General features: G+C 35.4%; 1 protein-coding gene across 11 annotated transcripts in view; it reads right to left on the minus strand.

Annotated features, from left to right (window-relative positions):
- Positions 1-25,143, minus strand: part of LOC111510822 (uncharacterized) — a 326,252-nt gene that overhangs the window by 191,106 nt on the left and 110,003 nt on the right. The window contains exon 5 of one of the 11 annotated variants that reach the window (XM_074172251.1): positions 11,207-12,560. The exons of 9 other annotated variants lie outside the window; for them this stretch is intronic. In XM_074172251.1, coding sequence (XP_074028352.1) covers positions 11,234-12,560 — 1,327 coding nt within the window. In that variant the 3' untranslated portion in view covers positions 11,207-11,233. Of the gene's footprint in view, positions 1-11,206; positions 12,561-17,757; positions 19,483-25,143 lie in introns of those variants that run through there. One more of the 11 variants, XM_074172249.1, reaches the window with a different exon arrangement.

The following is a 25,143-nucleotide window of genomic DNA, read 5'->3' on the forward strand; positions in this document are numbered from 1 at the left end:
TAACAACATATTTCGTGTAACGAAAGCCATAGGGCAAATTTCACACTTATGGGGCCGTTCGCCAGTGTGATACATCATATGTACATTTAAGGGCCCCCTCTGCGTGAAGCACTTGCCGCATACTTTGCAGCTGTAAGGTCGCTCACCGGTATGTGTGCGCATGTGCAGCTTCAGAGTAGTCCTCAGAGCAAACGTTTTTCCACATTCTTTGCAGTCCAGAGGTTTCAGCCCTTTGTGCATGAGCATGTGATCCCTGAGACTACCTTTGGAATGTAAATTTTTGCCACATAGATCGCACATGAACCTTTGCCCGCCGTCTTTGTGTATCCTAATGACATGTTGTTTCAAGTACTTCTCTTGAAAGAAGGTTTTATTGCAAATCTCACATCGATGACTTTGGTTAGATTCGTAGTTTTCCGCGTGTCTTGCCATGTGACCTTGAAGTGCAGCTTTGTCGTAACAAGCCCGGCCGCAAATATTGCAGATGTGGCTACTAGTGCCATGTTTGGACCCGATATGGTTGTTGTACTCTTGATTTGTTACAAAGCCCTGGCTACATATCTCACATTTTGCCACGTATTCTTTCAAATGTCTTTTCTTGTGGATAACGTAGGAGCTCTTTGATTTGAGTTTTTTGGAACATATGTCACATTCTAAAGAGGAGAATTGTCCGTGTACTCTCATATGTACTGTCACGTCGTATTTTCTTTTGAACTTCTTTTCGCACAATTTACATGAAAACGGTCTTTCGGTACTGTGGGCTAGCATATGCTTTTTCAAACGGCGCTGATTTTTGAAATGTTTTCCGCACTGGTCGCAGTTCAGTGAAATGGCTTCCCTTTTGAATTTCATCTTCTTTTTTCTGAAATAAAAGGTAATCAGTTTTCCACTGCGTATTTTGAATGATAGTTTTACTTTCCTTTCGACAATTTTATGAAACATCAGAGGATATATCAGCGAACGTTTATCATCGAAGTTGGAGTTTGCACAATTGAAAATTAAAGTTATTTATGACATCAATATGGAGATTACAGAATATTTTCATATAAATCATACCGTTGAATCCGTGCCTTTTCATTTATTATAGGTACCTCATTGCATGTGAATTAGATGATTTTTTATTTATATTTGAACTTGAATGCATCAGGAAGAAGGTTGTATATTCTGATACAGTTGAAGATAGAAATTTTTTCGTCAGATATTTTTAGAATGTAGGTATTCCAGAACGTAGTCCATTCTATGAAGGGTTGGAGTTGACTTGAGAATGAACACAAGTATTTACCATGTTCAGCCTGTTGCCTGTTAAGTTTGTAGAAAATTTAATCATATTTATGTGTTCCAAAAATCAGTCTATATACATGGACATGGGCTTTTCATCAACGACACTGCCACCAACCAAGTTGGCGAAATGAACTTTTTGTCATGTTAGCCTTACACTTGTTGGAGTATGATGCTTGCTTGAAAACGGTTTAATGTGATTTCAAGGCAATTGAACATGAACATAGTTTTCAAAAAGCATTATGTTCACTTCAACAAGCTTTAGAGTACACTGAGAGGAGTACAAGCGGCGTATCATCAATACACAGCATAAAAAAGTCGAAAAAACAATGTTAGGACATCGGAAATGTATTTAAGTTTGTATCCCGAAAGACGAAAAGTTTTTGGATCAAAATCTCACCAAGTTTGGTTCATTTGAAAAGGCAAGGAAAAAATACGGAGACAGAATGGACCAGGAAGCTAAATAACATTTGATAAATGAGGTATGTATGAGGTAAGTTGGACATTGTATCCTGTTCAATGAAAATTAATAATTTGCAGATAAACATGAACCCGGGGAAATCTACACGTCAAATTTCCTGCGAAATGAATATTTGCCATACAAGTGCTCGGAGATATCCCAAAAAAAGCGGTTTGAAATGTTACAAAATACACATATCTCAAAAATTGCATCCAGGTGATCCTGAAAGGCGATTGAAATTTTTTAATTGTCTAATAATAAGACCTGATTTTCCTGTTTTCCTGAAAAATGTAATTTGGACAGATGAAAGCACTTTCACGAATTGTGGGATATTCAATCGAAATAACTAACACATTTGGACCATAAACAACCCCCGGCAGTTCCGAGAAATTCGACCCCAAGTGCGATTCAGATAGAAATTTGGGTCGTCATTTATTTGACGGAATTCTGAATGGAGAAACCTATCACCAGTTTTCAATGTTCATTTTCGAAGACTATTTTGATAATCTACCTTTTGCTAAACAACATCTGGTTTCAACATAATGGTGCACCATCGCACACTACCAGACGAGTATCTAATTACCTGACTAACAGGTTTGGTGATAAATGGATAGGGAATAATGGGCCGGTGAGATGGCCAGCAATGTCTCCAGACCTAAGTGTTATGGATACATTCTTATGGGGTACACTCAAAAATAGAGTTTGTGGTCAGAGGGAATATCAAAATATAGAGGACCTTTGACATAGCATTGTTGGAGAGTTTGGAAGATTGGGGAGGAGGGAAATCATTCGTGCAATGAATAATATTCGAAGACGGGCACAGTTGTGTTATCATGAACAAGGCCAGCATTTTGAGCATTTGCTGTGATTTACTGCATTTACATTTCAGTTAATTACTATATTTATTCAATTGAAATGTCTAATTTACCTCATACACACCTCATTTATCAAATTTTGATTGTTGATTCTGTCTCCGTTTTTTTCATTGGCTTTTCACACGAACCAAACTCGCTGAGATTTTGATGAAATAACTTGAACATAGTTCGATATGACTATCGTCTTTCAGGATACAAGTTTAAATACATTTCCCAACACTGTTTCTATCGTATTTGTAATAAAATTTGTACCATATTTTTTTTCTTCATTCGTGAAAGCCATTTTTCGTCAAAAATTCAATGAATTGTACAATAACAAAATGTAATTGAGTTTAACAAATTGAAAGTCGAATTTAGAAACATCAAAGCTAAAGCCTATTATGATAAAACTAAATTTTTTCCAATATCAAAAATTTTTCGGAAAAAAAATGATAACTTATGATATATCATTAAAAAGGTTAAATCTGGTTTTTTTCAAAACAGAAATAATCCAACGTAGCGCCCATAAGAAAAAATAAATTTGATGATGGTGGCCGAAAGACGAAACGTCGGATATCAAATCTGAAAACAACATTATGTAGCAGGGAAAAGTGGCAATATGAAAGTGCAAGTCAGAAAAAATAAAAACCATTTTCCGAAATTTCTGTTTTTTCCGGATATCTCCGGATATACTCGGAATTTAAGAACTTTCTCAACGGTATATTGTTAGTCAAGTAAATGCGCAACTTTTCCCCAATTTAACCATCTTCGTATCTTTCGTAGTTTCCGAGATCTCAATGGTGAGGATTGAATTTGAAACACCCAGTTTGTACTGAGTTTGGAACCCTTTGCAAAGTAAAGTAAGTGGAATAATTTAATGACGATTTTTTCATGAAAATGTATTACACATGCCACCGAACTATATAGAAGACGGAGTCCAATTGCAGCAAAGTATTGCACTTTCACATGTCTTCATCTCTCGGTGAATAAAACACTGTATTCTGCTTTCAGATGAGTTATTATTAAAGCCAACGCAATGACTATGAGGCATGTTTGTTTATTGAACTTTGAAATTTTCTTCAAAAATAAAAATCTTATGATCATCACTTGACAATTCAAATTATTATCGTTTCTGAAGAACTCCACCAACACTTCAAAGTAAGCATATACTTGAACAATAGTTTTTTTTATCTTCCAAATTCATCTAACGTTGTAGGTATAGAAAAACTATTCAATTTTTTATTGATATTAATCTTACATTCAAAACATAGTCATGGCTTATTGGTGCCGATTCACACAAAAAGGACGTTGAGTTATATTTTATGGAAAACAATATAGTGTTTTGTCCAAATATATCTCCTTTTCTTATTTCACGAATCAAATCAAGTCAAAAGTGACACTACCTTATATATATTCATTCCGAAAACTAAACTTGGAAGACTTGGGATAACATTACTTGAATAAAATAGATTATTCTGAATATTTCTTACTTTTGGTGATAAATTTACAGATGGAACGTGTAATAACGTGATATGATATTTTTCCTGAACTGTATTTCTATAAAATAAGTTTTCGATCTTTGCAAATATCTTCGTGGACCTTTTGGGTAATTTTTCAAAAAAAAATCTTAATTTTTAAAATCAACCATCAAATATTGAAGTATCCCTGAAAATAAGAATAAATATTCTAATAAATGAAATCCAAATATTGAAAATGCCTTTGAAATTCAAATAAAAATGTATTACACAAATAAAAGCTCATTTTCTACATGTCGTTTTTGTTACGTATCTGGGACTGAACTTTTTGATAACAACTTGAAAGAAGATTTATGAGGCCAATAGCCAGAAACACGTGTCCGTGAGTGTTGTGTCCACGAATCATTTCATTCTTGATTTGTATCATACACACTCAATAAAATTTCTATCTGTATTTATATCCTGGACCCGGATGTCACGCAGGTAGCTATAGCTGCCTACGTGGTCATGTTAGATGTAGCCTAGGAATTCTAGGTCTTCTAACTGGAACCACAAATGTGCGGTTGGCTTCTGTTGTTGACTCCGTGCGTATGTGTTGTTTCCTGCTTTCGGCAAACAAGTGTTGCCCATCTTTACACTTGGCTGCACCGCGCTGATGAGGCCAATAGCCAGAAACACGTGTCCGCGGTTTGCCCCTATTTTTTGAGTGTTGTATCCACGAATTATTTCATTCTTGATTTGTATCATACACACTCGATGAAATTTCTATATATATATATATATATATATATATATATATATATATATATATATATATATATATATATATATATATATATATATATTTACTTTAGCTTTCTACGCGACATTAGCTGGGTTAGTTGTTGTTTTTCCGTCGTAGGTCTACATGAGAGGCAAGGGGTAAAGTGTTTTTCACCTGAATATGTTAGATTTTAGTTAGTAGAGACACGACTGAAGAAACTATTGTATGGCGAAACATGTGTTGCGTTTTTGTAAAACTGTTTAGTGAAAATCTCACAATAGAGTGTTTCATGAACACGTTATGGGGTTTTATCAGGTATTGGCCGATTCCATCACATGCCATTAGTTTATTTTTGTGAGTGGTTAATCAAATTATGTAAAATTAAATTTTGTAAGGCAATCGACACGTACAGGTACTAGTAATTTCCAATCCCAAAGACGTAACAAAACAAAAGATCGAATACATGACTATTAGCGCTAAAAACGAAGAAATTTCCGATATAGAAAATCAAAGGAGTATATTGTATTAAATAATATTTTATGTTTAATTTTGACCATGAAAAAAAAATGATTTCTTTCTCCGAAGTGATCAGCAGTCAACAGCAAAATCAGCTTATAAAATGAGAGCACTGATTATAGTCAACATAACAAACAAAAAATGGAAATGTTTTTAAAAATGTGTAAAAAACTTCAGGTACTTTGATCTAACCCCTCCATATCTTTCTTTGAAACCGGATCTTGGAAAATCTTATGTTTTGTCTTCATATGCGACCTTAACATATTTTTTGACGTGAAAGAGTTTCCACAGATACTACAGCTCTCTGGTTTTTCTCCTGTATGTAACCTCATATGCAACTTGAGACTGTGACTTTGAGTGAAAGCTCTTGAGCAGAACTGGCATTTATACGGCCTCTCTCCTGTATGTCTTCTCTCGTGCAGTCTCAAAGTTGTTTTGTTGGCAAAACTTTGATCGCATAAATCGCACTTGTGTGGCTTGAGACCTTGATGGACAGCTATCATATGTTCTTGCAGGCTGATTTTGGAGCATAGTTTCTTACCACAACTTTCGCAGACAAACCTGTGATTATGATCGGTACTATGCAGTTTGTACATGTGCACTAATAGATATTTGTTGTCGATAAATTTCGTGTGGCAGAGTTTACATTCTATATTTTTGGTTTTTCCGTAATCCTCGTCATGTTTGAATCTGTGATTTTCCAAACTAGTTTTATCGTAGCACCGTCTTCCGCAGATCTCACAAACGAAAGACGACTTTCCCTCGTGTTTGGAATTGATATGTAGCGTTAGGGTGGTTTTGGAATAAAATCCTTTTTTGCAATAGTCGCAATAAACGTTGTACAGTTTCAAATGTCTTTTATGATGAAGGGCCAGAGAGCCCTTCGTCCTCAATACTTTTTTACAAACTTCACATATGAACAAACTTCTGTTGGTCTCATGAGTTCTACTGTGGCTGTTCAAATCGCTTTTCCTTTTGAATTTCTTGTTACAATCCGAGCATTCGAACTTGAATATTTCTCTGTGAGATAGTAAATGGATTTTGAAGTAGTATTTTGTGGAGAAAGATTTGAAGCAATCTCGACATTGGTAAACTACTTTTCCGTTATTAATCTCCACCAAATAGTCGTTGAGATCCTTTATTAATGAGGAGTACCTGAAAAACAAGTGAGTTAACGATTATATACACTCGCATTCTGCTCAAAGAGGTTTATCTCAACTTTTATTTTTCTTACCATGTCCCGTAATTACATTATATCAAATCAGAAGTTTGAATTATGAAACCCTATAGCATATCATATTTCAGGGCGGATATCTCATAGAATGATTTCAATATCGTATGCGATGGATTCTATAATAAGGTGTCTTTAGAAACAAATTCCACAGTAAGCTTTTTCAAATCCAATGTGACCCGCTTAAAAGCGGACATCTCCCTAAAATTTGCATCTTTTCTCAGGTTTCGAAGAACTTCATTTTGAATTCTAGAGCACAAAAACTGAACTTTGGGACCAAATATCATTTTCTTTCTACAAAAACTAAGGTCTACTGCGAATATTTTTATAAGTTGAAATACAAGAAATCTTATTAGCCATTTTTTAGAAAAAATTCAAAATCACAGTTGGACTGGGCACTCTCTCAAATGGTGATGTACCAAATTAAATGGTTTTAGAATCTTGGTGAGTTGGTCGTGAAACACCGTGCGGATATACAAAATAACGCTCTTTTCATTTGGCACAGGAAACAAAAAACTATCGTTGATTATTGCTGCTGTCAAAAACTGTATTGAAATAATAACGTCAGATTATGCCCGATGAAATTATTTTGCAAAGCAGTAGGAATTAGTGATTAATCGTGGGAGAACTAAGTGTGCGAGATAAAATTGAACTTGTGCGCCGTGTCGGAGATAATACTCTTTCATCAAACTGCTGCTGACTTCCAGTCAGCAGCAGTTCGATGATTCGTCCAATTGTGATTTTAAATTTTTCCAAAAAAAATTGCTAATACGATGTCTTGTATTTTAACCTATGAAAATATTCGCAGGGGCCTTGGTTTTTATAGACAAAAAATGATATTTGGACCCAAAGAACAATTTTTTGAGCTCTACAATTCAAAATAAAGTTCTTCGAAATCGGAGAAAAGATGCAAATTTTAGGGGGGTGTCCCGCTTTCACACTGTATATTATAAAAGAAAAATCAATACATTACTGAATTTAACATACGCTACACAAAAACAAAATGACCATTTATGTTTTCATGAAATGAGAAATGGAATTCCTATAATTTTTTTATTTAGAATTTATGTTTGATTTGTTTGTTTGTTATATCAATCTATTGCTAAATTTCAGTTCCATTATTAAAATGCATTGATTTACCGAAATATAATTTCGATTACTCTCCGTGAGAAGAAGTGAATATTTGAACGAATGAATGAATTATTGTGTCAGTTTTATTAAAAAATCCTCATCCAAATATGAAATAAATTGAGGTGTATTTACTTTATTATTTGCTAAAACTTCCGGAATGGTCTATCGTCCTTGGTATAATTCTAATGTGAGTTTGTGTAATACATAATATACCAAAAATGAACCGTTCATAAGATATTCATTTGTTTAGTCAAAAAAACTAGGTAGCCAGTAGTTTCATGGTGGACATGCGCATGTTTTATTTTTTCAAGAGAAACTAAAATATCTCGTGGTCGGTTGATTTTTGATATAGGAAACGTTTCATGAAAATGGGTCAAAATCATTTCTGAGTTTCAAAACTATCCTAAAATATGGGGTGCCTCCCTGGATTTTAGGATAGTCCCCTCATAGGATGAGTTTTGACCAATTTTTAAATCTTCACAATTAGTCATCGATTCGGAACACCTTGTACAACATTTAGCAAATGTTGCTCCTACAAGACGATGTAATGCAGTATTTTGATGAATCAATAATAGTTAGAATTATGACAGATATTTATAAATTTGAAAATATGCAGGGTATTACATTTGAATCAAAAAGTGTTCTGGATATACCTCATGAACTTTGTGAGCAGTTTTTCGAAATTTCAACACTATGTTACCAATATCAGTAAGACCTACATGGTTAGTTGAAGTACAAAAATTTTCTATTTTGGGGAAGTAGAATATTCTCTTTTCGGATCGAGAATATCAGTGGTTATTTTTGAAATATTCGCCAAAAACTAGAATTGTTGAATTTCGTTTTCAAGTACCGCCTCCATTTAGAATGAAATAAAAAGACAGGGGAACTTTCAATACTGTTTCATATTTGTTATAATCTGATATAAAACAATTTGAAATGCGATAATACATAACTGAATTTGTTATTATAGTAGCAACAAAAATCGATGAAGAAAATCAGAGGTCAGTATTCGAAACAAATAAAGTTAATCATATTTCAGTATGACCCACATAATCAATTTCATAGAAACTAGTGAAATATTTCGTTGAAGACATGAAATATGAGCTGTACAACAGTACACATCTACTTTTCTGAAAGACATTCATGAAATCTTGCTATTTCAAGACATATTCTATGAAACATATTTCAGGTTGACCCACATAATCAATTCGATAGAACCAGTGTAATTTTTTTTAGTGAATTGAAATATGAGCAATACAACAGTTCACATCTGCTTTCCTGAAAGGAAGTCATAAAGTCTTGCAATTTGAATACATATTCTATAAATCATATTTCAGTATGACACACATAATCAAGCTGATAGGAACCAGGGAAATATTTCGTTGGAGACATAAAATATGAGCAGTATAACACTTCACATTTGATCTCCTGAAAAAAATTCATGAGATCTTCGATTTGAAGACATGTATACACACATGACACACATGATAAAGTTGATAGGAACCAGGGAAATATTTCGTTGGAGACATAAAATATGAGCAGCACAACAGTTCACATTTGCTCTCCTGAAAAAAAAAATTCATGAAATCTTGCAATTTGAAGACATATTCTATAAATCACATTTCAGTATGACCTAGGAACCAGTGAAATATTTCGTTGAAGACATGAAATATGAGCAGTACACAGTACACCAGAACACATCTGCTTTCCTGAAAAAAATTAATTAAATCTTGCTATCTGAAAACTCTCATGCAAATTTTTCGATATCATATTATAAGAAATATTTGACACTATCGAAAGTACCTCTATAGTGGGTCAGTATACGTACACACTGTATATCTATACTCGTATAGTCTATGTCTATACGATGTAAATTTAAACAGGTAAATAAAAGACTAACGTGCCGGGTCTGATAAATTTACAAGTTAATACCATTAAAACCTTCCACATAAAAATAATTATTAGGCTTTGTGTAATTCATGGCACGTTTATTTTTTGGAAATTCATGATCAGTTTAATGAAATGAATGATAACAATTTGTCCATTTCCACTTCATTTTTACGACCGGTTTGGGGTTTCATCCTATTATCAAGTATAAAATCTAACTAATAATACATTTGAAATCTAAAAACGTGGTTATATAGGGAGGTAGGTAAGCTGAATGGGGAGGTAATTAAATGAACAGGACTGCCAACTATAAAAATTTCTCTCTGGAGATTATAGAAATTATGGGGGTTGTTAAACTTATAAATTCAAGAGTGGAGACCTACATAAATCGAGTTGCTCGTTCAGGATTATATATCTTGAGTTTCTTTTTATGTATTAATTTCCATGGCTTCCAACAAATTCATTTTTTTTCCTGTATTACATGTGTGTAGGATTTTGAGATTATCTTTACTTATCTTGTGTTTTGATTCTTGCAGATGTTCGTACATTGTAGTAATTAAACAATTTGCGGCAATCAATCAGATACCAGTAGAAAGGATAAAACGCTTATAAGTGAATTATACCTAAATATCAGAGAACACGATACATATAAATATAGTAGCATCAATTACTCAGGAGAATTTCAAAATTACTTTTCTTAATAAAAAATAACAACAGCTTTCATAAGTGATAATAATTTAGGCACAATTCTGTTTAATGCAAAACTCAAACGAGATAGAATGAAAAAAACCGGTATATTATAGAAGAGAGTGTGGGGAATGTTCTGCAGTATATACAGGCCAAACCAGTAGAAATTTTAAAGTATGGCTCCGTGAACACGTTTGTTTGGACAGAAAATCTACAATGTATGAACATCCGCAAGAATCAGGAAGAAAATTAATCTGTTGGAAGCCATGGAAATTAATAAAGCAATTAAAAACCCGAGATATATAACCCTAAAAGAACAACTCGATTTATGTAGGTCTCCACTATTGAGTTTATAAGTCTGACGACCCCGTTAATTTCTATAACTTACAGTGTGGAATTTGTGTAGTTGGCACCCCTATTCAATCAATTGCCTCCCCCTCCAGCTTACCTACCACCCTATATAACCACGTTTTTAGATTTCAAATGTATTTATTTTTATACTTGATAATGGGATAAAACCAGGAACAGGTCATAAAAATAATATAACTAGTGGAAATCACACAAAAGTGTTTTCAATCATTTCATTGTAGTATTAGTTATTAGACCCCGTAAATTATACCACGCCGCCTATGCCATACAAAGATACTGCCGACGTTTCAACAATATTTCATTGCGAGATGTTTCTATACAGAATAGCTTCATCAGGTGTGTTACGGTTTTGGAGACCGTGACGCCTGGAAAGTCATAGAATTTCTTGAAATAATTAGAAAGAAATGAGTGATTGCTGAGGAATTGACGGAGACTCCAAAAAACAATCCCTAATTGGATGAAACCTCGAGCAATTATTCGAATATCCAACTACTAGTTCAAAAGTACTGCCATTTTGTTTTACTTCAGTAAGTATAGAAAATAAAAATACATTAAGGAGTGTGAAACATTTATTTTCCAATTTCAAACGAGATGATTCGTAATATACTCTATATCGACCCCTCCAATATCGTGAGTCTTATAATGAGACATCAGATGACTTTTGGTTGCAAACTGTTTCCCACACTCACACTTGTAAGGTCTTTGACCAGTATGAAACCGTATGTGAACTGTCAACGAAGTCTTCTGCGTGAAACGTTTCCCACAAATGGTACACTCAAAAGGTTTTTCCCCGCTGTGTGTCCTATGATGAAGCATCAGGTACTCCTTGGAAGCGAAGTTTTTATTGCAAACAGTACAATTGAAGTCTCTCACTCCGGTATGCATTTTGAGATGGGTTTCTAGAATTATTTTACTGCTTACTGATTTACCACAAATGCTACAGTTGTACAAAGACGCTTTGGAATGAGTTTTCATGTGACTCTTGAGATTTCTAGAGGTACGGAACCTCTTTCCGCAGGTATCGCAAGCGTGTGCTCTGGTTGAGCTGTAACTTGGGTCATGAGTCCTCTTATGTTCTTTGAGGGAACACGGGGTACTCAACTTAGCCCCACATAAGTCACAAATGAGCCGCAAGTTATCATGGTGGGTGTTTCTATGCTTCTTGTAAGCAGTGGTTGTAGGGAAACTTAATTGGCAATCATCGCAAAATGCAACGTATTCTCCTAAATGTTTTTTCCTGTGAACATTGAGATGGGATTTGTGAATGAACATTTGGGGGCACATTTCGCACTGATAAGTTGGTTTGTTATGACTCTTGAGATGTGACGTCACCTCGTACCTATACCTGAAAAGTTTACCACACACCTCGCAGGGGAATTCTCGCGATTTAGTATGGGTAAGTTCATGCTTTCGCAGTAATTTTTTTGACGAGAAAATTTTATCGCATTGCTCGCATCTGAGCGCATTTTTCATATCCTCTTTCACACCTTCAGGACTTCTAGAACCTAACTCTTTCATGGAAGCTTTTTCAATTCCTTTTTTGCAGACGATAATTCGAGAGTCTATGATGTTCACCACTGGTGCAGGGGGGATTTCGCAACTTTTATTTATCAACTGTTCAATTTCTTCAGTGGGAACGAATTCAGACTCTTCGTTCATCAACCGCTGAAACTGTTCGTTAGTAGAAATGTTTTGTAAGATGGCGGTACAATTTTCTTCGGTAGACAAAAGATTCATGAGCTCATCAGAATCGTTGAGTTGATCAACAACCGATGTTTCCATGATGTTTTCCGACATCGCTGACTGTTTTTGGCAATTCACAAGATCCAAAAAGCTCGGAAGTTGTAAAGATGTACTCAAAACGTCCAGACTGTAATTGGTTGAATACAGATGGTCTTGATAAGTACAACTAAAAAGGAAAAATTGATCAGCAAGTCATTAAAAAAACGGTTTTATATAATAAGTTCTGACAATGTAACAGAAAAAAATGGAAAAACTAGTCATTATAAAAGATGAGTGGACGCAAATACTGAGACTGTTCAATTCAGATTCCAACATTTCCTTTGTATCCTGATAACCATGGAATTACCTTTTTTATGATATCAGCTTCCTGAAATCCAGATATGTTGTGTTTCTGGTGTCTGTGGAAGTTATTCAATGTTGTCTATTCTCCCACTGCAGTGCCGTCTTTATGATCTATATATCAATCAATCAAACATTTATTGAATCAGTTTTCCTTCACAACCACATTGGACAAAAAAAAAACATAACATCATCATGAAATACTGGCTGATTCAACAGGTCAAACAAACATAAAAAAGATAAAAAAAGTCAATATAAAACATAAAATATACATAAAAAAAGTTAATAAGTTACAATCAAATTATGACTCAAGGAGAAACTCATCCACAGAGTAGTATGCTTTTTGCAATAGAAAGATCTTGAGTCGCCTTTTAAATATATTGACACTTGAGATTTAATGTCCTCACTAAGCTTATTATATAGCTTAACCCCAATGCACATGGAGTGATTCTTTGATTCTGTCAATCTACTTTAAGGTTGATGTAGCTGAGAGTTATTTCTGGTGAAATGTTCATGGATTTGATCATTTCTAGGAATAATTGAAATATTGTTTTTTATTTATATCAGTGTTTGGTAGATATACAAACTAGGCATTGTTAATAAACTATAACGAATTAATAATGACCTTCAGTGTTCACCTGAAGATGCACCAGCCAGAATTCTGATTACCTTTTTCTGAATAACACAAACTTCCTCAGCTTTAGCTGATAAGCCCCTCTGTTCAAGACTAGGAAATTACTGACTGAATTAAACTGTGGTATAAAAGCTGGTATCAACACCTAAGAATTTAGTACAATTAACTTGATGTAAAGTTTCATTATTTAATCTAACCAAATAGCTTTAATCAATTGTTGTATTTTTAATAATGAAGTTGAGCATTTGAGATTTAGCAGAATTTAGCAGCAGGCTATTTTTAGAACACCACTCAGAAATTTTATCAGTTACTTCATTAGCTTTGACAATTACCTCGGATATAGTTCCCGCAGGTACTAAGATTTTAGTATCGTCCGCAAAAATAACAGTGATGAAAGCTTTTCAACAAAAGATCATTTATAAAAACAAAAAATAGAAGGGGTCCTAAAACAGAGCCTTGAGGTACCCCTCTTGATATCCATTTTCTTTCAGAATTCATTCCATTCACACAGACCAGCTGACTACGATCAGTCAGGTAAGATCCAACCCAATTCAATGCAGAGCCATAATACCATAAAACTGAAAGTTGTGTAACAGTATGTCATATTCTATATCAACAGTATGATACAGCTCATTTGGTGTTCTACTGGCACGGTGCTTTGAAGATTGTGTCTTCACAGTATTTCGACCAACATTTTTCATAGTACTGAATTGAGAGTACAGACAGCATCAAATGACTTCCATCACCAGATTTGACGCTCCTTAATTTTTTGTGCGGATACCTGAAAAGTAGAAACATATAAAATAATCCGAGTGATATTAAAAAAATTGCGACTGATTTTCGAATCATTTCGAAAGCTGGGAAATAATACCAAACACAAGGCTTGTTTTGCGATTTGTTTCCGGTTCTATAGTATAGTGGGAATACAAAAGGACCCCTTCTCAAACAATTGAAACTTTCAGAAATGTAGTTATTTTATGAATAGTTGATTGCTGTCACTGATATTTTCTTATCTATTAAATCATCTAAAGGAACAATTAGTTCAGGCCAGTCTCAACTCCCTACACTTTAGGTTAATGGACTGACACCCATCAGAAAACAACTAATCTCCTGGCTAATACCATGAAGGGCGTTGGATTATATACATCAGATGTCAGTGCAGGATTCTTCACTCAAGTTATCCCTGCATATGCTGTTGGCGATACAACTGCCGCAATAGATTTTCAATTATTGGAACACACTTGCAGATCAGTTTTGGGCTGTTTGGTCACTCGTCAGTGGTATTTGCTAGGGTGTCAGTCCAATAACCTACAGTATAGGGAGTTGAGACTGGCCTGAATGAATTGCTCCTTTAGATGATTTGATTTATAGCCAGACTTCAAGTATGCCCACTGACTATATGTGAAAAGTTTTCTTTCCTTATACGAGGAATTGGGCTAATTTCGAATATGCGGTTGGTTACCTCGTTCACAGGCAGATGGCGCGATGACAAACCTGTTGTTTGTTGTCCGCTTCAGCCTAGTTCGAGGAATGATACCCTGAAGGAATTCGATTTTCAATTATCGGAAATCATCAACTTCATGTTGATGATAGACATTACCTTGCACTGACGAGTGGCCAAACAGCCCGAAACCAGGTCTGCAAGTGTGTTTCAATAATTGAAAATATATTGCGGCAGTTGTATCGCCAACAGCATATGCAGGAATAACTTCAGTGAAGAATCATGCACTGACACCTGTGGGATATAAATAATCCAACGCCCTTCGTGGTATTAGCTACTGTTGCAAGAGAAAATTTCTAAAATTGCGGTAGGTAATTTGATTGACAAGCATGATTGCTGGAAAAATCATCAATTTCATTATAAGAATATTGAAGATCTGACTTTTTGAGAAAACTACTACTATTCTTCACTGAAAGAATGATATTTAAAAAAAAATATGTTTAAAATATGTTTTTTCCGTTAACCACCTCTCGAAGCGAAGCAGTAACTCGTCTTGATAATGCCATCTGAGATGATGGCGAAACGTCGACTATCGAATAGTACACAACGGATGAAAACAACACATCATATATATATATATATATATATATATATATATATATATATATATATATATATATATATACTTATATATACTTATATATACTTATATATATATATACTTAAGTATATATACTTAACATTAATATGTAGACATAATGAATAAACCTTCAACTTGTGTAAAATTAAAAATTTTAGGTAATGTATTGTTTAAATGATTCTTGGTTAGATTTACGATATTTTTAATTTTTCACATAATCTTGCAGAATTAAATGGAGATAAAATAAAATGTACAATTGAGAAAAGTACGGTCCTGTTATTATTAGAAGAAAAAATAAACTAATAAGCGTCAAGTTCATCATATCATATTGTGAAATATTTGTTGCCTTGTGACAAATTGTAGTTTAGTTAATTTTTCCAAATTTGAACTTTTTGCCTCTTTTCAGCTTATTACTACGAATTCAAATAAAGCACTGCCGAAATAGCCCGAATAATTAAGCCGGAATTATATTATTGTGTCGTGGTGTGTCGGGACGCGATCTGTCGTGACGGCGATCAGTCGATTCCCGATCGGCATCAGAACGATGGTGGTGTTATGACGCGTCACAACACTCCACAGTAGTATATTTCTAATCTGATGCGTTAACTAGCTAGAGTAGAGAATAGTCATTTGCATTTATTTGTGCACAAGATGTCGGACGAACTTATGAACTTATTAGAAAATACGGGTTTGCATTTTTTTAATATTATTTTCTACCATAGAATGTAATATCTCAAATTCATTTTTTGACATCCTGAAATATTGATGAAATCTTTCTCCAGCACTAGTAAATGATATTCGCTTCGACTACCTCTCAGATAATTTACTGGATGAACCTAATATTTTCTCTTTTTTCTTTTCTTTTTAAGTAAACTTTACATTAGCAGACACGCGGTTTTCTTGAATATCACTATCCGAATCGGAGGAAAGCATTGTAGACGCTCGCATGCGTTTACTCCAAAGGCTACCACTGTATTGACTCGAAATAACGTCAGAACGCGCCCCGACACGACAGAATAGTCTGCACACTCGCCGTCACGTTAGAGAGCATAACAACACACCACAACATAATAATGTAATTCCGGCTTTAACCAGGCATTTGGCAATGATATCGTTGATGTACGCACTGTTCGACGTTAGTTTGCGAAATTCATTTCCAGAGGTTATAGCCTCTAAGATGGGTTCAAAGTGATCGACCTACAGTAATACAGGATGAGGATTTGAGGGCAAAAATTGTAACGTTTCGATACCTGTTCTTCTTTGCTTCAGCGCCACCAAAACGATCCTTTATTGGATCGAATCGTCACGTGTGATGAAAAGTGGATAGTCTACGACAACAGAAGACGTTCAGGACAGTGGTTGGACACCGATGAGCTGCTACCCAGGCACTTCTGGCAAAAACCCACCAAAAAAGACCATGGTTACTGTATGGTGGTCAGTGGCTGTTGTGATTCATTATAAACCATCACAGCAGTCTTATTATGAGGAATTCGACTGGACAACAGAAGAGGTCTGATCCTGCTCCATAATAATGCCCGTCGGAATGTTTCACAAATCATCGTCCGAAAATTAAACGAAATGAGTATCTAAATTTTGCCTCATTTACCATACTCCTCAGACCTCTATATAATCGACTACCATCCCGTGGGTTGGGCTACCTATCGGGCGCGTTTCTAGGTTGGGGGCTGGGGGCACTGTCCCGGAAGCCAATATGTGTCCTTACGGACGGGACCGCCGGACTCCTGGTCAGTGGCAGAAACAAGTAGGGTGAGGGAAACTAAAACTCCCCAAAAGCCTGTGCGAAACATGTCACCGCAGAAATCTCGATATTTCTTTCTCTTTTCGGAAAATATTCGTCCCACCCGGAGCGGAAAACTCTAAGAACTACATCAGGCTTATCAGGTTGTATGAGCTTAAGGATAAAAAGTAATTGAACTTTCAAGGAAACGTTTGAAACCAATGTTGATTCCGAGACGGTTCCGCATTTCGTATATCTGGTGTCGTCACGTCCCCTTTTGCTAAACCTTCGAGGCTTCTCTTAATTACGTGCCGATTTCATTTTTGTAATAACAAATGAGCCTATTGGTTGAGGTAGAATGAATCCAATGAAAACATTTCGCATGTATCACACAACAACTCTTCTCGGTGCACGTTCCATCAACCATTAAGAGATAATCTAGTTGACGTCTGTTGACGCCAACTTGATGAGACGAGCATCTGAAAGAATGTTACAATTCTGATTTGTGAGAGATCTCTTCTCGCTGAAAATCTTTCAATACTTCTGAACACAACACGAAGTAAAAATCAACTAGACAAAAACAATATATTACATTATCTGACTATATATTCTCATCAGAATAAAAAAAGATACTCCTAAAAATTTTAAATAAAACGTTGGACATAATGTCATGTCCATATCACATCCTTCAGATTACTGAACAAAAACTATTTTCTCGTCATGTTAATTTGGGCGAATTATCAATGACATTGGTAATTCTCTTTCAATGTCATCATCATCATCGTCAACTGGTTTGGTGACAGGAACGTGTGGTTCAGTTTCATCATCATCTAATACTGTAATACTATCAGACTCCATGACTTCCAAATCCAAGGACATGACGTTCGTAATTTTAGGCATGAGGATTCGTTCGACAGTCGGAACTTTTTTAGGAGCATGGGGAACGATTTCTTCCGGTCTCTGTATTTTGTGGTGGTAACTTCTAAAGAATGATACTTCAGATTCAGCTACGCTGTGACTGGCATTTATCGAACTCCCAGATGACTGCTTTTGTCCATCCCGAAAATCATTGTAATCAATACTCTTAATCGTTGGTACGACAGACCTCAATTTAGTATTCCCCTTTTTATGGGAAAGTACTTTTCTCAAAATATTAGGTTTCCTTACGGATGGTTCCCGAGAAAGAGAAACTTCCCTTATTTCAGTTCGTTGAAACCCAATTGTTCGATCTTTTTTTGACCGAACTACCTTCGGCCTAGTCGACTCAAAGTTTTTCGGTTCAATTGGTCTGAAGTTTTTCGGTTTAATTGGTCTGAATTTTTTTGTCATCACTTGTTCCACATTGAAATTCGCCGGTGTAAGCATTGATGTTGAGAATTCTGAATGAAGTTTGGAACTGCCTGAGGATACCAAACTTTGATGATTTAAAGAAGCAGGGGAATCTACCACCAATAAAAAAAGATTTCCGTCAGCATCAGAAACAATGTCGTGATTCGTCATTTCGGCTTCTATATAACGCACTCGATTTAGGTTAGTGGGTACTTCATTTAGTTCATCTTGTGAATTCAAGTTATGAACCACTATGCTTTGTATGCTTGAAGGATCAGGACACATCCCTGTAGTATTAGATTCAAAACTTTGAATGTTATCAATACTCACAGTCTGAGGTGAACTTCTATTGACATCTACTTTTGTAAAGCTTTTTCGGAAAGAAACTGTGTTTTCTGAAATGTTTTTTCTCTCATTTGATTCTTTAGATATATCCATTTGTTTTATCTCAGAATGTAATGCCATATGAGATGCCAGTTCATCTTTGGACCATAAAATGTCGTAGCAAATATCACAGCTGAAATTGTTAGAAATTATATCAGGTTGTTCAACACAGGACTCCGGAGAAGAAGTTACTAACAGCTCCTCCATTGTTCTTTCTTCTTCATCATTAGTGTTCTCAGTATCCATAACTGTAGTGAACGTAACGTCATCATCAGAGAGTTGTTCAACGGGAAAAATATCTGGGGAAACAGGATCTTCTTCTTCGTCAATCACTATGGTTTCAACCTTTGTGTCGTCTGGAATTCCACTAATATCCAAAGGATCTTTTTCTTCTTCAACACTTTCAGGTTCAATTCTGGAAGATGAAAGGGAGTTTTCTTTGAAAATCCCATTGTGTTTCGTTTTGTGTTGAATAAGTTCTGTGCTCGAAAAAAAATTTGCGAAGCAAATCAAACAAGTGTAGCAGGCTATTTTTCTACTTTTATTGATCAAAGAACTCTCCAGTGGTTCCGTGAGATCGAATCTGAAAAATAATTTAATAAGTTACGTCAACTATTTATTTGTCAAATGAATAAAGAAACACGTTACTTTGTAACTAGAACCTGTCCAATGTCATAACCTGTCATGTATGTAATTTTTCAACATCATCGACTGCATTGGTTATTAGCCTCGTGTTCTGGGTAGACACTTTTGATAATTCCCCGAGCCACATAAGGAGCATCATGGCTATTCGTAGTCCATCAGCCATGTAACGTTGCAGAATTATCCCAGCTTCAACTAGATGAATTCTCTCGAGAAAAATATCTGGTCGAGGTAGGGATCAAACCCACCACCTTACAATCGTGAATCCGGTGCAATACCACTTAGCCAATTCATCGCCCATGTATGATATTATTTCAAACTTGAAATTTGCGGTCAACTCTGTGAGAGAAACTTCCAAAGTGACAGTGACAAGTAACATTAATTGAGAACGCCCGAGGTAACGCAAAAATCAAAGTATAATCTCTATTTTTTTCAAGAAAGATTATTAAAAAAATGCCTACGTTTCGAATTTAATCAAATTCTTCTTCAGGGATTGAAAAAAAGTTTATTTGTGTTGAAACTATAACTATAGGATAGAGAATTTCCGATTTCCACTAGGATTTTCATTTGTTACGACCGGGTTCGGTTTTTTAAACCATTCTCAAGACTCAATATGAATTTCCACAAAATGAATAGGTCATCAGTCGTAACCCAAAAAAATAACTATGTTAAAGATATTACAATATGAACGAATGGCTACCTATGATACTGATCATAGGTGAAGCCATACGTTTGTTTCATGTTTTCGTGTAGTGTTATTGTTGTATCGAAAATTTATTACCATAGCGTTTTTTATTATGTACAAGTATACGTTATATTTTGGGAATAGTAAATGATAACAAACAATTTTTAATGAAAATGGCTTTATTGTTCTTCGAAATATTCCTCTTAAGCATCAATACAGTTCTGCATTCGGCGCTCGAATATCGTTGACCACGTGGTTCACCTTTGATATTCGGTAACAAGAAGTCATGGGTTGCCAAATCTGGACTGTACGGAGGATGACTCATCAATTCGATGTTTTGACTGCTCAAATATTCATCTGTTTGACGAGATGTATGAGAGCTCGCATGGAGAATGATTATTCCTAAATTGTGAAACTACGCAGTTTACAACTTTCGCTATCGAAATTCTTTTATCTTAACCTGAGCTGAAAAGTCTCGGGCCTAAGAAAGGAAACGCGTTTTTTTGTTCAATATTGGCTTTATTCATGAACCACACAATCATTCCAGTGCCGCTTCAACATTTCAATACAACTCCTGTAGAACGATTTATCTTTTTTCTCAATTGGTCTCAGTTTCGACAATAACCTCTACATTCGAGCAAAATCTTAATAGAAAGAGAAGATATAGTCTCATGGCGACGGAGATATCTTCGCTTTATTAGAGAAATGCGTTCTGCTCACAAAAAGATTTATTATCTAGACGAAACGTGGGTGAATGCTGGTCACACAGTATCTAAGATCTGGCAAGATACTACTGTAACTAGTTATCGTCAAGCATTTGTGGACAGTTTATCAACAAGGTTACGCGGACCAACGGGTGTCGCTCATAAAGGTAGTGAGAGTGGCTTTTTAGACGATAGTGCACTAATTTTTTAATCCAAAAAAAACGGGGAATTATCACGAAGATATGGACGCCCAACGCTTTGAAGGATGGTTTGAATCCCTTCTTTCACAAGTCGATCCAAATTCGGTAATAGTAATGGATAACGCTTCTTATCACAGCCGATTAGTACAACAGTTGCCAACTATGACCACCAGAAAAGCACACATGTAGAGTTGGTTAGGACAAAAAGGAATTCCATTTTCCGAGGACATGATTTAGGCCGAGCTTATGAGTGTCATTAAACAGCATCGTGACAGATATCGCCAGCATGTGGTGGATAGCTCGTGCCAAGTCAGTGTTGGTGGTTTGACCAATCAACTGACAACTGCGGTAGCAGAAATTTGGGAAGCTTCCCAAATTTCTTGCCAAGTTGACTTGGGTGTCACACCTATAGGTGTTTCCACTTACGTTTCGCTTGCGTTTACGCAGCTATTTTTATCAAGTACTTTCTTGGTTTTTTTTTCATTTTGTCTTCAATCGAGGACCGCCTGCCCGGTACTGACGATGCCCAATATTCTGAAACAGCGGTATACCGGTGGCTCTTAAATTGAAATCAATATGGGAATGATCAAAGAGTATATATATATATATATATATATATATATATATATATATATATATATATATATATATATGCAATGTGCAAGAAATAATTTCAAGCGAGAATTATTTGAAGTAAGACAATTTTTTATCTCATTATCTTATGTATAATGTATGGTTACATTACTGCATCTTTGTTAAATAAACATTTTATTTGAAGCTTTATTTGTTCAATTTCACTATAAAATCTTGATAATCAATTTAAAGCATCCTAAATATTCTATAATGAAAATTTTTCAACTGTATTTTAGTTTAAAACCCGTTTAATTACATAATATGAAACAAATCACGAAAAAAAGCACAATTTTTCAGTTTTTTGCATTTTAAACGATTTTTTTTTGCTTATTTTTATTTTTTCATCTGAAAGCTGATGTAATTACGAAAAAAATGAGCGGTGCGAAAATTGTCTAGGCCAAAAAAAATCATTTTGACTAAAAAAAATGCTTTTTTTTTTCGAAAAACGCGAATTTCTCAGAAACAAATTAACTTATCGCAAAAAAAATTGCTACTTATTTGTGATAAAAAATAGTACAATTGCTCAAATTTTCATAGTGATACGTGGTTTTTCGCGTTTTACTCGAAAATTTCGATGTTATGTAAAAAAAAGTATGTATACAAAAGTTATAGATTTTTTTATTATTTACAACTTTCCTATTCAAATTTTTTCTCCAAAACAATTATTTTGGCCGCAAACCGCGAAAAACCGTTTTTCACCCCTTTTCACACCCACCCCTCCGCCTCTGCAAACATTCAGCTGTTGAATTTTTGCCCCAATATTACTGGCTACCTTTCCAACCCATTCCCGTTGAGTTTGCCCTGTAAGGAATTTTTTCCTCAAAAAAATATAGTACTTACGCCTGGCCTAGAAAACGATGGCAAAATTGCATGAAATGGGCTTCGAATTGCTTCCGCATCCACCGTATTCTCTAGGTCTGGCCTCCAGAGACTTTTACTGTTCGCAGACCTGAAAAAAATACTCACTGTTAAGAAATTTCGCTCGAATGAAAAGGTTATTGCTGAAACTGAAACCTATTTTGAGGCAAAAGATACGAGTTAGTTGTTCTACAAAAATGATATTGAAATCATAGAGCGACGCTGGAATGATTGTGTTGCTCTTGATGGAGATTACGCTGCTGAATAAAGCCAATTTTGAAAAAAAAATCGTTTTCTTTCTTAGATCCGGGACTGTCAACCCAGGTTAAAACGAAAGTTTCAAACTTGTCAAAAAACGTTTCGAAAAATAAAATTGTCGTTGTACCTATAGTTTGATGTCAATTGTTACTTTATGGTTCATGTTTGGGGATATTTTTCTCCACCCAATAGACAACCAGACGGTATCGATATGAAATGTCGAGGTTTAGCAAAAATCAACCTTTAAGGCAACGGTCAGCAACAGGCGGACCGCGGTCCGCTAACGGACTGCGAAAGGTCGAACCTCGGACCGTCAATTGTAATATGTTGTATACCAAGTATAAATTAATACGTAGATAAGGTATACTATACCTTTATTAATTAAAATAATATTTTTGAGTCACATATAATTAAACTTAGTACTTATTTTACTTCAATAAGTTGCCTAGTTAACCTGTTTCGAGAGTACCTACAAATAATATGGTTTGATTAGTTTCCTATCTAGCCTGTGTGTGTGTTTGTGCGAATTAGTTGATATTGCTGCCAAGTTGTTGAATCTGCCAAAACTATCACTTCAAATAGAGATAATTGATTTACGAGAAGATGTGTCTTTGCAAATGTATAAAACGGTATCCACTGATGAATTTTGGGCCAAACATGAAAATTGCAAGAAACTACCTATGAATTTGACCACTATGTTTGACTCAACATACGTATGTGAAATATCTTTCACAAAATTGATTTTTTTCAAAAACATATATCGTTCGAGATTAACGGACGCCCACCTAGAAGACACACTTGAATTTGTTGTTCCTATCGTGAACCAAACTATAAAAAACTGGCTCAAGGCTGTCAGTGTAGTTTCTCGCATTAATTTTAGGTCTTGTGTTTTATAATTCAGAATTTGATTTGAAATCAGATTAATAAACAGGTGGCACCTAATTATTATCCGTTGTTTTTCTGGACCTTGTTAAAAAAATTCCCACAGTATCCGGACCCCACCCAAAACTACTTGCCGACCCCTGCTTTAAGGGTTGAAATGAAAACTAAGCCCTCTGATTGCACTTAGTTAGATACTTTCGGACACCTATACCTGCATTTTTATAAATTTTACTCCAAACGGTGAAAGAGAGTCAGTACCCTCATGGTACAAAAAAGCACGAAATTGTGATTCAACAGGTAATAAATGTTGAAACATTTTTCTCATCGTCGTGTGAAATACAAACATTTATATATTTCCGCTTGTCCTTATTAGGAGAGATAAATTTTAATGGTACCATAACAAATATTACAGAAGTGACTGATGGAAACACGTAACACATGGGCTGAAAAGACCCGGGCCTAAGAGAATTGGCTTTATTCATCAACCCAATCTACATCAAGAGCCACACAATCAGCTCAGCGATGCTCTAACATTTCAATACCACTATTGTAGAACGATTCATCTTTTGCCTCAAAATAGGCCCCAGTTTCAGCAATAACCTCTTCATACAAGCGAAATTTTTTACCGGTGAACCTTTTTTTTAAGTCTGCGAACAGCCAGTAGCCGCTGGGAGCCAAACCTGGCGGATACAGTGGATGTGGAAGCAAGTCGAAGTTCAATTCATTGTTTTGATTGACTTGTGACGCGGTGCGTTGTCTTGAAACAAATTTTGTTTGGCATATGCGGTCGTTTCTTTGCAATTTCGACCTTCAAACGCTCCAATAACGCCACATACTATTCACATCCCAAAATACCGAGGCCATAACCTTTTCAGCCGATTTTGTGGACGAGGTTCACCAGTTGCTCTCCACTCAGATGACGATCGTTTTGATTCTGGAGTAAAGTTATGGGTCTACGCTTCATCCATTGTCATTCTGGTTTGTTATGTTTAAACATGGCCAAACACTGCTCAGAATCATCAAGATGTTCTTGTTTATGTCGAAATACGGATAGGATTGAAACAATGAAAATGAATAGACAACCGCCCATTAGCCCGGCACGGCACAGCCAAGAGCGTCCGTCGCCGGCCAGCGCTTGCCAGCATCAACTTGTCCAAAAGTGCCTGTGAAGTTTCAGTCTTTCTGTTTTGCTATTCCATCAGTGTCAGACCGTAGCTATGAAAATGGCAGGCTGTAGAATATCCAGAAGTTCTTAAAGTGTGTCTGGAGTCATTCGGAAATACTGGAAAAATTTCTCCTCGTCTTCTTTCAGGTTGTTGAAAAGATGATGAACCTCTCCCAGATTTGCCCTATTTTGATTAATGGGATGGACCCACAACATT

The sequence above is a fragment of the Leptinotarsa decemlineata genome, unplaced genomic scaffold, assembly GCF_025532065.1.
Source record: "Leptinotarsa decemlineata unplaced genomic scaffold, Ldec_3_MD MMD2_tig00000035_RagTag_RagTag, whole genome shotgun sequence".
NCBI classification, from domain to species: Eukaryota; Metazoa; Arthropoda; class Insecta; order Coleoptera; family Chrysomelidae; genus Leptinotarsa; species Leptinotarsa decemlineata.